The following is an 11,738-nucleotide window of genomic DNA, read 5'->3' as shown; positions in this document are numbered from 1 at the left end:
GGCCTCACAACCACAGACCATGTGTAACCACACCAGCCCAGGACCTCCACATCCGGCTTCTTCACCTGCGGGACATCTGAGACCAGCCACCCAGACAGCTGATGAAATTGTGGATTTGCACAACCAAAGAATTTCTGCACAAACTGTCAGAAACCGTCTCATGGAAGCTCATCTGTGTGCTCGTCGTCCTCACCAGGGTCTTGACCTGACTGCAGTTCGGCATCGTAACCGACTTCAGTGGGCAAATGCTCACCTTCGATGACCTCTGGCATGCTAGAGAATTGTGCTCTTCATGGATAGAGACAGCAGGAGCGGTAGAGGTACTCTGAATGATCGGCTATGAAAAGCCAACTGACATTTCTTCCTAGGTTCTGGCCTTTATAGAGAGTTTTTCCTAGCCACCGTGCTTCTACACCTGCATTGCTTGCTGTTTGGGGTTTTAGGCTGGGTTTCTGTACAGCACTTTGTGACATCAGCTGATGTAAGAAGGTCTTTATAAATACATTTGATTGATTGATTGATTGATTGATTGATTGATTGATTGATTGATGGATGAATGCCAGTTTCAACTATACTGGGCGAGCGGTTTGCTGATGTCAACGTTGTGAACAGAGTGCCTCATGGTGGCGGTGGGGTTATGGTGTGGGCAGGCATAAGCTGCGGGCAACGAATACAATTGCATTTTATCGATGGCAATTTAAATGCACAGAGATACCGTGACGAGATCCTGAGGCCCATTGTCGTGCCATTCATCCGCCGCCATCACCTTATGTTTCAGCATGATAATGCACGGCCCCATGTCGCAAGGATCTGTACACACTTCCTGGAGGCTGGAAAGGTCCCAGTTATTCCATTTTTAAGGCATCTGTGACCAACAGATGCATATCTGTATTCCCAGTCATGTGAAATTCATAGATTAGGGTTTAATAAATGTATTTCAATTGACGGATTTCCTTATATGATCTGTAAAATCATTGAAATTGTTGCATGTTGCGTTTATATTTTTGTTCAGTGTATATTATTGGAAATAGCCCAATAGTTCCGCATACCCATTACTCAATTCTCAGAATGAGTAGAGGGCAGGCTGCAGCAGGCCTAGTGGGCGGAGATAAGCGCACCATGATTCTTGGAAAGTAGGGGGAAGGTGCAGTCCGATTCCTGGGAGAGCAGAGCAACAAGCGCAGCAATACCGCAAGGCTATGACATGACTATGAGGAATTTAGACTCGTCACTAGGAATTATCCATTTCTTTTTGTTTTTACACTGGCATTCGCTGTAACATGTTTCAAAAAATAAAATGTGAGGGTTTGGACTGGAGTTTACAAACTATAACAGGGTCGGTGGCAGCTCCGCATGACGTCAGAGGCGCTGGTGTGCTGAACAGTTCTCAGAATATAATTCTTGGAATTGGGGAATTTTAAAAGCCAAACCCACAGTCTTTCCTTCACACGCTTAAAACCCATTCTAGTGGCAACACTCTACGCACTGCTGCTCTGTATTCTCGTTGTCTAAATGATACATTTATTCTATTGCTTTTGAATTAGTTAATTACAGACAGTCTATTAACACATGGGATATTCGGACGCAACTTCTCTATTCACTGAACAGATGCGTGGGACATTCAGAACAAAATAAACACATTCCTTTGTTTCGACCGGCTTTATTTTTGTTAAACCGCTGTGGAATTAGACTAGTATGGGGTATTGAAGACTCACCATCATGATTCTATGTGTTCAGGGGTAAGTTCACATTATTTTGTCCCTGTTTGACGGAAAATTACACCATGCTTAGATGTTGATATTCAAAACCAAAAGGCAAAGGCAAAAGTGTTTATCTTCGACGTAATATGATCTAACATAATGTATGGCTATATATCTCAGAAAACATACAGAATATCATCGAATAAGATCCATGTGGGTCGTTCTTCAATTATGGTGGCATTTTTGAAGAAAAAATATTTGGGTAGGGTAGGGTAGGGTAGGGTAGTTTTTCCCATTCTCAAAAAACTAATATTGTAAATATGTTAGCTTAATGTTTTCAAATATTGTTTTAACAGTAGGAGTAGTAACACCAATGATGGTAACACTAACTATGTTTCCATCCAACCTTTTTATGCGCGTAAAGTAGTCTACATGTTGGATAACAAATGTCACGATAGACCAGATGGAAACAGAAAATGTGTCGGTAATCTTTCCAAATGTCGACAAAACAAAATACGCTTGACATGGTGGGATCTTTTCTGTTTGTAAAATTAATCATTAAAGAAATATCGGTAGAAACGCTTTTTACATTTGAGTCATTTAGCAGACGCTCTTATCAAGAGCGATTCACAGAAGCAATTAGGGTTACACATCGACAGATTTTCGACCTTGTTGGGTCGGGGATTCTGTGGAAAATGCGCATCTTTTCTTTATGCGGATTTTAGAATATTCACATGAAAATGTGTTTCCAATGTATGGTAACCTCAGGAGAACACATTAAACATTTTAGATTCATTCGGATTTTCTGAAATAGAGGCCTCAAATGCTCAAATCTAAGGTTATCAATCCTTTACAAATAATTTACTAAAGTGATATTAGTAATAACGTTGCTCACAATGTTAGTTCCCTTCATTTAATAGACTAACACCATGTAACACATTAGATTGAGACCCACCAGCACTTATGAAATCCTCTAACCTATGACATAAGCCTGCAAAAAGGATGTGAAGAGCTAATATTTTTCATTAAAGAAGCACTCCAGCTTTTAAAAAAATATTTTCCTGTTGAAAAACAATGTCTCATGTACAAATACAGTAATTTACACACACTTAAGGGTAAACAAATGTGTTTTCAGCAAAATAGTTTTTTTTTTAGGCACAAGTGCAAACTTCATGCAGTAGGCCATTCAAAGAGATACAAAGAGGTGCCTTCTGATGTCATCGGCCTTTCCCCCACTCCCACTTGTGCCATGTCAGAGGACACCTGGACCACCTATTGAGATCTGTCTTTTGTTTAAGTAAATCAGGTGATAAATTAGCTGAAAAGGAGACTGGACTAAAACTCCTCCCCGGATAAAAGTTTGCCACTGGAGAGAATGATCAAGGTCCTTGTATATCTTTGTAATCAGTGATGTTCAAGGCGCTAACACCAATGACATAATACTGAGGGACAGACATTGTACTAGTAAATTTATTTTAATTTTTATAGCCTTCTTTGTTTTTATTGATCTGTACAATATATGAAATACTTCCGTTCACTGTCTAGCATTCAAAATAATAGATATCTCGAAATCCCCAAAACATGTCAATATAACTCTACACATCACAACTGGGACAAGCCAATTTGCCTACCTTAAGGTCTTTAAACAATGCATAAACATAAAGTTTTGCAGTATTAAGGATTTGCAATATGTTTTATCATTGATAAACAGTTCTATATAAACAATATAAAGTGTTTTTCCTGTGTGGCTCAGTTGGTAGAGCATGGCGTTGGCAAGGCCAGGGTTGTGGGTTTGATTCCCTGTGCCACCCATATGTAAAATGTATGCACATGACTGTAAGTCGCTTTGGATTAAAGCGTCTGCTAAATGGCATATATTATATATTATGGTTGCAAAGGGACGCAAATGCCACCACATTTCAAGAGCGCCCCATATAGAAAGTGTGCATGGCTATTTGTGGTATTCTCATTTGAAGTTGTTTTATGTAGGCTTGAATATGTACATATGGGGATTCATATTATAACACTACCAATTTTAACAGTCTTAACACCTGTTGCGGAGCATCTCAATCAATTCGCACTCACAGCCTGTGACTGCTTGATGTGTGGGTTCGTTGTCTGGCCAATGTTCAAGGGAGGGAGGCAGGCAGCTGTCCCAGATTTAACGCAGAGATTTGAGGTTTTCCAAAGCCACCACTCCCAAATGATGAGCTTTGTGCGTGCAAAAGCGATGCAAAAACAAACATTTAGTGTTAGGACTATCCTCGTGTTAGGACTATCCTCGTGTTAGGACTATCCTCGTGTTAGGACTATCCTATAACAGGGTAGTGGGAAATGTAATGAACGGTTAAACGTGTTAGATATACCAGTGTCCCCCTACTGTTTCCTACACTTGTCCCGTGCTTATTATTGTGGTCTCTTGTTTACAGCCCTAGACCACTACTGTCTGGTACACCCACAGAGGGACACCTAGGAATGCGGACAGGGAGCGTCTCCTCCCCTCATTGCATTCACAGCACCTCTCCGCAGTGGGACCCCACAAAAGACCTGCGCACCATTGCCAACAACACATTCTACCTTGATACCTCAGGTAACGCAAAATGCAATGTTCAAAATGTCAACTCAGTCCAACAGGCTCCCTGAAACCCCATCATTGTTTCATGTTTTAATGTTTTTCATAATTGTGTTTCAATTCATCCAGCCAACTGTTTACTACAGGACTATCACTCAAATCTAAACCATTGAATAAGTGAATAACCTTTGACCCATCTCTGCAGGCTGGTACTGGGGAGCCATCACAGCAGGTCAGGCCCATGCAGCTCTGCAGACAGCGTCAGAAGGGGCCTTTCTGATTCGAGACAGCAGCCATCCCCTGTACATGCTGACCCTGTCTGTTAGGACTGCCCGTGGCCCCACCAGTATACGCATCCAGTACAGTGGAGCCCGGTTTCTGCTAGACTCCAGCTCGCCAGCCCGACCCAGCCTTCTGTCCTTCCCTGATGTTCCTAGCATGGTGCAGTACTATGTGGGACCAGGGAGGAAGGTGCAGCAGGGGAAGTTGGAGGAAACTCATTGTGGCAAGCCTGCCCAGAGGACAGTTCAGGAGAGCACAGTACTGCTGAAGCTCAAGCGGGCCCTGCACAAGCCCCAGGCCTTCCCCTCCCTACAGCACCTTGCACGCCTCACCATCAACTGCAGCACAGACTGTCCTGACCAACTGCCTCTGCCACGCCCACTGGTGCGCTTCCTGCAGGACTATCCCTTCCAGGTATGAGGGTCCTGTGATCTACACCCCTATGGAGGGCAAAGCTGAACTAAACGAAACCGTTCAACTAAATCTCGAGGAGCGCTGTCAGAAATAGGTCCCTGGTAGCTGGAAATCGCATCACTGCACTGGTCAGTAATAAAGCTACATCGGACACATGGTTGGTCATGAGACCATGTCTGGGAAAGAACCTTTCCGAAATTGTTTGTATTTCTCAGAGGGGGAAGTGGAGTTCTGCGAACCCTGCCGCATGAGATTCACTGGAAATCAAAAGGTGGTACTAACTGTAGCGTATCCCCGTGCTATGAGGGATATGCTCCCCACCCTCGTGCTGTGGCAGAGGATTGTTTTCCAGTGAGATGTATTTTCAATGTTTTATTTTGGTCATTTTTTACCCCCCAACTCTGTACATATCCCTTTTTCTATAAAAATAATATTCAACATAAGTCATACTGCTTCTGTCTTCAATGTCCTGTTCTCTTTTGGTGGGTCAATGGCCACAAAGAGCTTTATAGGCCTACAGCCACAGAAAAAAATCTGGGTTGTTACGCAACATCAACGTCTAAAGTTACCTTTATAACAGAAAGCGACTAACCCCCCCGGTTAAAGTGTGTACCAGAGGAGGCTGGTGGGAGGAGCTATAGGAGGACGGGCTCATTGTATTCGCTGGAATGGAGTCAGTGGAACGGTATCAAACATGTGATTTGATGTGTTTGACACCGTTCCATTTATTCCATTCCAGCCATTACAATGAGCCCGTCCTCCTATAGCTCCTCCACTGGTGTGTACCCAGCCGATCTACGAGGCAGAAGAAGCTGGCTGGATTGAACGTGTCAGACTGAATCTGAGTCAGTGGGCGAGTCAGCGAGGGAGGGGAATGGGAATCACTTCATTCCTAGAACTATTGCATGCTTCCTGGGAGGGTGAAATTCTGAGAGGGAGGGTTCTAAGAAAACCCTCTCAGTAATTGCCTTCAGCCTACTGCTCACTCTGACGATCACACTCACTCGCCATGCAAACACACATTAGTACCCACATTAGTGTCCCAGGTATTAGTGTCCCAGGTATAAATGTATGTATCTATAATATGTATTTGGGAGGGTTGGGGAATTTGAACTTTTGTGGGGTTTAGTGTGTGTGTACAGTACGTGGCGTGGTGGCGTGGTGGGAGGGGGGGTGTTAAGGCTGTAGCAGCCTGGCCTGAGGCCAGTGGAACAGGATCCATATCTCATACAGCCTCTCAACGCTGGTCCCGGTCTTTATCTTTGTCGCACTCCCTTTTTTGAAAAAAATGCAGAAACAAGGACTGTAAGGTACAGAGAGAATATGGATTGGGGATTTAATGTGAATACGTTCATTGATCAAGATTTTGTAAATGGAGTTATCTAACAAAGATATAGCAGTCTTTGATTTACTCCTGAACTGTTGGTGATGTCTTGATGCATGTGCACATGGTGTAACCCTTCTACACTTCCCTCTACCCACTGCTGGATGAAAGGAAAAGGGGGACACCTAGTCAGTTGCACAACTGAATGCATTCAATCGAAATGTGTCTTCCGCATTTAACCCAACCCCTTTGAGTTAGAGAGGTGCCGGTGTGGCTGCCTTAATCGACGTCATCGACGCCTGGGGAGCAGGTGTTGTTAGGAGTTAACAGGCCTTGCTCTTTTTTTTTACGCCTTTTTCTCCTCAATTTCCTGGTATCCAATTGGTAGTTACAGTCTTGTCTCATCGCTGCAACTCCCATACGGACTCGGGAGAGGCGAAGGTCGAGAGCCGTGCGTCCCCCGAAACACAACCCAACCAAGCCGCTCTGCTTCTTGACACAATGCCCACTTAACCCAGAAGCCAGCCGCACCAATGTGTCGGAGGAAACACCGTGCACCTGGCGACCGTGTCAGCGTGCATTGCGCCCGGCTCGCCACAGGAGTCGCTAGTGCGCAATTGGACATCCCTGCCGGCTAAACCCTCCCCTAACCCAGACGACGCTGGGACAATTATGCGCCGCCCCATGGGTCTCCCGGTCGTGGCCGGCTGCAACAGAGACTGGACTCGAACCAAGAATCTCAAGTGGCACAGCGAGCACTGCGATGCAGTACCTTAGACCAATGCGCCACTCGGGAGGCCCTGGCGCAATACTCTTAACCGCTAAGCTACTGACTGTAGGAGAGAATGAGAACGCAGTGAAGTGAGACTTATTAAGTGAACTGAGACTTATTAAGTGAGACTTATTAAACCATTGTAAAGCAGAGATTGAAGTGGTGAGACATGCTTTATAATAGACACTGGAGTGAATAGGCAGAAAGCTTCTTAGTATGTAAAATAATACGACTGTCCACATAAAAACACACACTAAGGCCTTCACAAACACATAGAACACACAGTGCCTTACTCCTGGTTTGATAAGTTTTGGAGCCAGTCAGAATGTGTCTTATCACTTGCATGCCATCATCCTCCCCATCCAGAGCAGCAATGTCCTCAAACCTGAGGAGGACAACAGTGAGCACTTTAGTTCATATACCTGTTTGAAACGTGAGACTCAAGAAAGTATAGCAACAAAGTGTGGGTGTATGCGTGTGTTTGTGCGCGACTGACTGTTCGTCTCACCTGAGGACTTCAGGTTCAAGTGATGTCACATCCTCTGAGAATAGGTACGGAGGGTTGCAGACCACAGCTGAGAGGGGACACATTCTCACAATCGTGTCTGCATCTAGAACATAACGTCAAATCACAACCTTGAAATTGGCCAATATGAATGTTCCATTATTATCTGTAGGGTTTATCTTTCTTCACTGATTTCATAATATCCCTCCCCCATTTTTCCCAATAATGAAACATCTTATCCAATCCATATGGTAAACCTTTTAAGTAAGAACCTTAACCTCAAGTCGGTCCTGGAGCCCCAAACTATAACATACAGCCAAATATGTTAGCACATATTCACACAACATAAAACTAAGATTTGGGTGTTGTTTGAGTGAGTTATTCTGCAATTACTGCGTCCAAAATACCACAGTCGACTGCAGTTACTGCACTTTTACTGCAGTTTCAAAACTTACATCTTTTTTTGTAAGGGAGGCTTCAGAAAGCCTCGGTTTCCCATCACCAGTTAAAAACAACTACCTTTCCCCTGCAATCCATGCGCAACACTTTCTAGGCTAATCTTAATTTACCTTGTGTCAAATAAACCAGTACTTTAGTGGGTCAAAACAGTTATAAACCCTATTCAATAGGCATATTCTTAACCTTATCCACATGATATTCCACTTGACCCAAGATCAACACGTGCAGCAGTGACATAAGGAAGGTTAAAAATGTAGCTATTGTCTATAATATTTGTGTGGAACCAGATAAATATTGCCTAACTAAATTTTGACTGTACAAAAGAACAACAACTTTAAAGAGTCGGCGACAGTGGCGATTTTAGCATGTTGGTGGGGCAAACTCCCCAGAAAATTGTTTAGATGCATGCCAGCAAAGCAAATACACAACACACCACAACACCAAACAATACATGAATTGCAATATAACGGTGACAAAGGGTGCCCACAAACTGTTAGGGCCTACACATAAAGCTGTCCCAACAGCAGTCCCAATAATTTACCGCTGCTACACCTGGATATCAGCGGAGCCTTGTCTGACAGCGAAACAGTTCATTCAAGCTCATTTACTGCATTTAAAAAAACATAGCTGACATGGCTGACTTGCTTAAACAAATGTGGTTTCTACTGACAATTGAGATGTACAAATTATGGCATAAGGGGAGGATGAGCGGATAAGAGGCAATCCGTAATTTCGATTAAGACATTAATGAGCGAGCTAGGATGGACGTAATCAGCACTGTTCAGCACTTTTGAAATGTACAGCGACAGAATTCAGAACACAAATACTGAATTCTTACAGTGTTATCTCTGTAAACCAAGCCAGAACCATAGAATAAATAAAAAGGGCATATAAGCAGACAATGAAAGCTCTTACAATATTCAATGATTACATTTCTCTAAAACAGGCTATAGGCTACATGTGCACCACCAAGTCAGAACAGTAGCTGAAATTATGAGGTGAAAAGTGACCAAATTATTAGGGCACATGGGCTTCAGCTTACTACACAACATACACTTAGTATTACTTTTTTAGCTGCAGACAGTATACATATCTCCCTGCCATATTGCGTAATTTATGCAGCAGAATACAGGACATTTTTGGACTCCCCTTGTTGTGCTGTGCTCACTTGGACAGGAAGGTGCGCATCAGTCCTTCGTGGGCAATTTCTGTCATCAATTTTTGTCATCAAAGTCTGGCATCCTCTGGATTTATGGTGCTTTCAAGACAAACAAGGTAGAATCATGATGACGTCAGTGATTTTCACGTCAGAGCTCGAGAAAGAGGCCTGAGTTCCCGACTTGCAATTCCAAGTTGGATGACCTTTCAAAACGCATTTTCCCAGTCAGAGCTCGTTTTTTTTTCAGAGTTCCCAGTTGTCTTGCATTCAGTGAAGTCAGATTTTCCAGTTCAGAGTTTCCAGTTGTTTTGGGCGTGGCAGAAGTCATGCTGGATTGACAGCATGGCCAATGTTGAATGTTTTTCTTTTTAAGCTAGGAAAAGAGACCCTTAAACCCAAACTTGGGACCACACACCCATTCCACTGAATAGCAGGCTAGTGATTGCTTTGCAATGCTTGCAGTTATTCACTGATTCCTTCCAAATCACTCATTGTTGTGTTTGCGATTTCCAACTTGTTGTGTAATGTTTATGTCCAATGGCCAATGACCACCGATACGTTTTATCTATAATTTCTCTTCATATGACAAGGATTGAAAAGGATTTGCCAGCAGATTGTCTACTTAATTCATGTTGATGACTGCTAGCTTGCTAGGTAAGATTTTGATAGTATGACGTTGACATGATCAGTCCAATCAAAGCTACTGTATATATAACATGATGCGATGTCATTTTATCTGTGGCTAGGCTGAAACACCTACATTTTGGAGCTGCCTTTCTCAAGAAAGAAATAAAGAGACCAATGCATGCGGCTTTATTAACTCAATGATGTATTACCTTTTTTTTTACATTGTTTGCAAACTGATATATGACACGTATTAATGCTAAAATAACATGCAAAACAGGTGCCACTGGTCAGCGATATGACGTAGATGCAGAACGTAAGTATGTTGGATTAATTTCCGCAGCAACTAAGTGCATTGAAGCACGAGGCTCAACTTTTCCACTGTTTTGTTGCCCTGGTTACCACACTGTGAACAGCATGAACCAAACCTGTGCACATACGTAGATACTGTATTTGACTGTCTTGCATCCTGCTCATTTCAATGGGGACATTTGCAGTAAGGCTAAAGCATGGGTCGCCAACTCTGTTCCTGATGAGCTACCCTCCTTTAGGTTTTCGCTCCAACCCCAGTTGTAACTAACCTGGTTCAATTTATCAACCAGCTAATTATTAGAATCAGGTGTGCTAGATTAGGGTTGTAGTGAAAACCTACAGTACGGTTGCTCTCCGGGAACAGGGTTGGAGAACCCTGGTCTAAAGCAACCGACTGTAGATGAAAGTCAAGGAGTGATGTCGGGGAGGTGCATCAGCGACAGCCGAAAGTCATACACTAATGTGGTTTTCCAACAGCAAGGCTCAGATCGACATGGCAGTTTTTCTTAACAATGTCGAAATAAACGTGTCTCCAACTCACAGGAGGCTGGTGGGAGGAGGTTTAGGAGGATGGGCTCATTGTAATGGCTGGAATGGAATTAATGGAATGGTGTCAAACTCAAAAATGGAAACCACATGTTTGACTCCATTCCATTTAAACCCTAACCTTAACCTTTGCCCTCACCTTAACCATAACCAGTGGTCAAAGTAGATTTAATTTATTCCCAGTATAGGACCTCCCATTTATTCCATTCGGCGCATGTGACAAATAAAGTTTGATTTGATTTATGTGTGCATCTACCTTTTAATGTGGTATAAACACAATCAGTCTGTAACGGCCGTCGTCAGAAAGAGACCAATGTGCAGCGGAGGATGTGTTCATCATAACGGATTTTAATCAACGAATGAACACTACAAACAAAACATGAAAAGAAACGACAGCCAACAGTTCTGTCAGGATTAACAAAAACCTAGACAGAAAATAATCACCCACAAAAACCCAAAGGAAAACCAGGCTACTTATGTGTGACTCCCAATCAGCAACAACGAACTACAGCTGTGCCTGATTGGGAGCCACACATGGCCCAAAACAAAGAAATACAAAAACATAGAAAAATTAACATAGAACGCCCACCCAATGTAACACCCTGGCCTAACCAAAATAAATAACAAAAAAACCCTCCATATGGCCAGGGCGTTACAAAGTCATGATGATGCTTTCAAACAATTACTTCAAAAGCCTCATGTAGGCTACCTGCACACAATACTCAAGGACGGCTCAACGACAGGGGGTATGGTAATAGTTTTAAGCCTCATTTAGATATTTCGCTGCTTATTATTTCCGACATTTGGTCGGCTATTTGTTAGAAAACTTGTCTATAATTAGATGCATGCAGCTTCTCTTCTGTCATTACTTGATGTTCGTCTTGAACACTAAATAAAGCCTTGCTCACCGGAATATGTCATAAATCGATAGAATGATCAACGCATCATCAACAATTTGGTTGACATCGGTAAAGTTTTCTCTTTCATTTCTGCTTCTCTCATGGAGCGAGGACGTTTAAGGACCAGGGAGATTTCCAAATGATGTCAGTGACTGGTTTAAAGGAAATGA

At 42.9% G+C, this 11,738-nt stretch overlaps 1 protein-coding gene across 1 annotated transcript; it reads left to right on the top strand.

The window, feature by feature from the left end:
• The first annotated feature begins 1,457 nt into the window (after positions 1-1,457).
• Positions 1,458-5,409, top strand: cish (cytokine inducible SH2 containing protein). Its single transcript, NM_001141213.1, is given in 3 exon segments — positions 1,458-1,739; positions 4,130-4,290; positions 4,478-5,409. Coding segments are annotated over 3 exon segments (678 nt in total). The 5' UTR covers positions 1,458-1,719; the 3' UTR covers positions 4,975-5,409.
• The last annotated feature ends 6,329 nt before the right edge of the window (positions 5,410-11,738 follow it).

The sequence above is a fragment of the Salmo salar genome, chromosome ssa22 (genome assembly GCF_905237065.1).
Source record: "Salmo salar chromosome ssa22, Ssal_v3.1, whole genome shotgun sequence".
Lineage (NCBI taxonomy): Eukaryota > Metazoa > Chordata > Actinopteri > Salmoniformes > Salmonidae > Salmo > Salmo salar.
The sequence above is the reverse complement of the archived record's forward strand: the minus strand, read 5'-3'. Positions and strand labels throughout refer to the sequence as shown.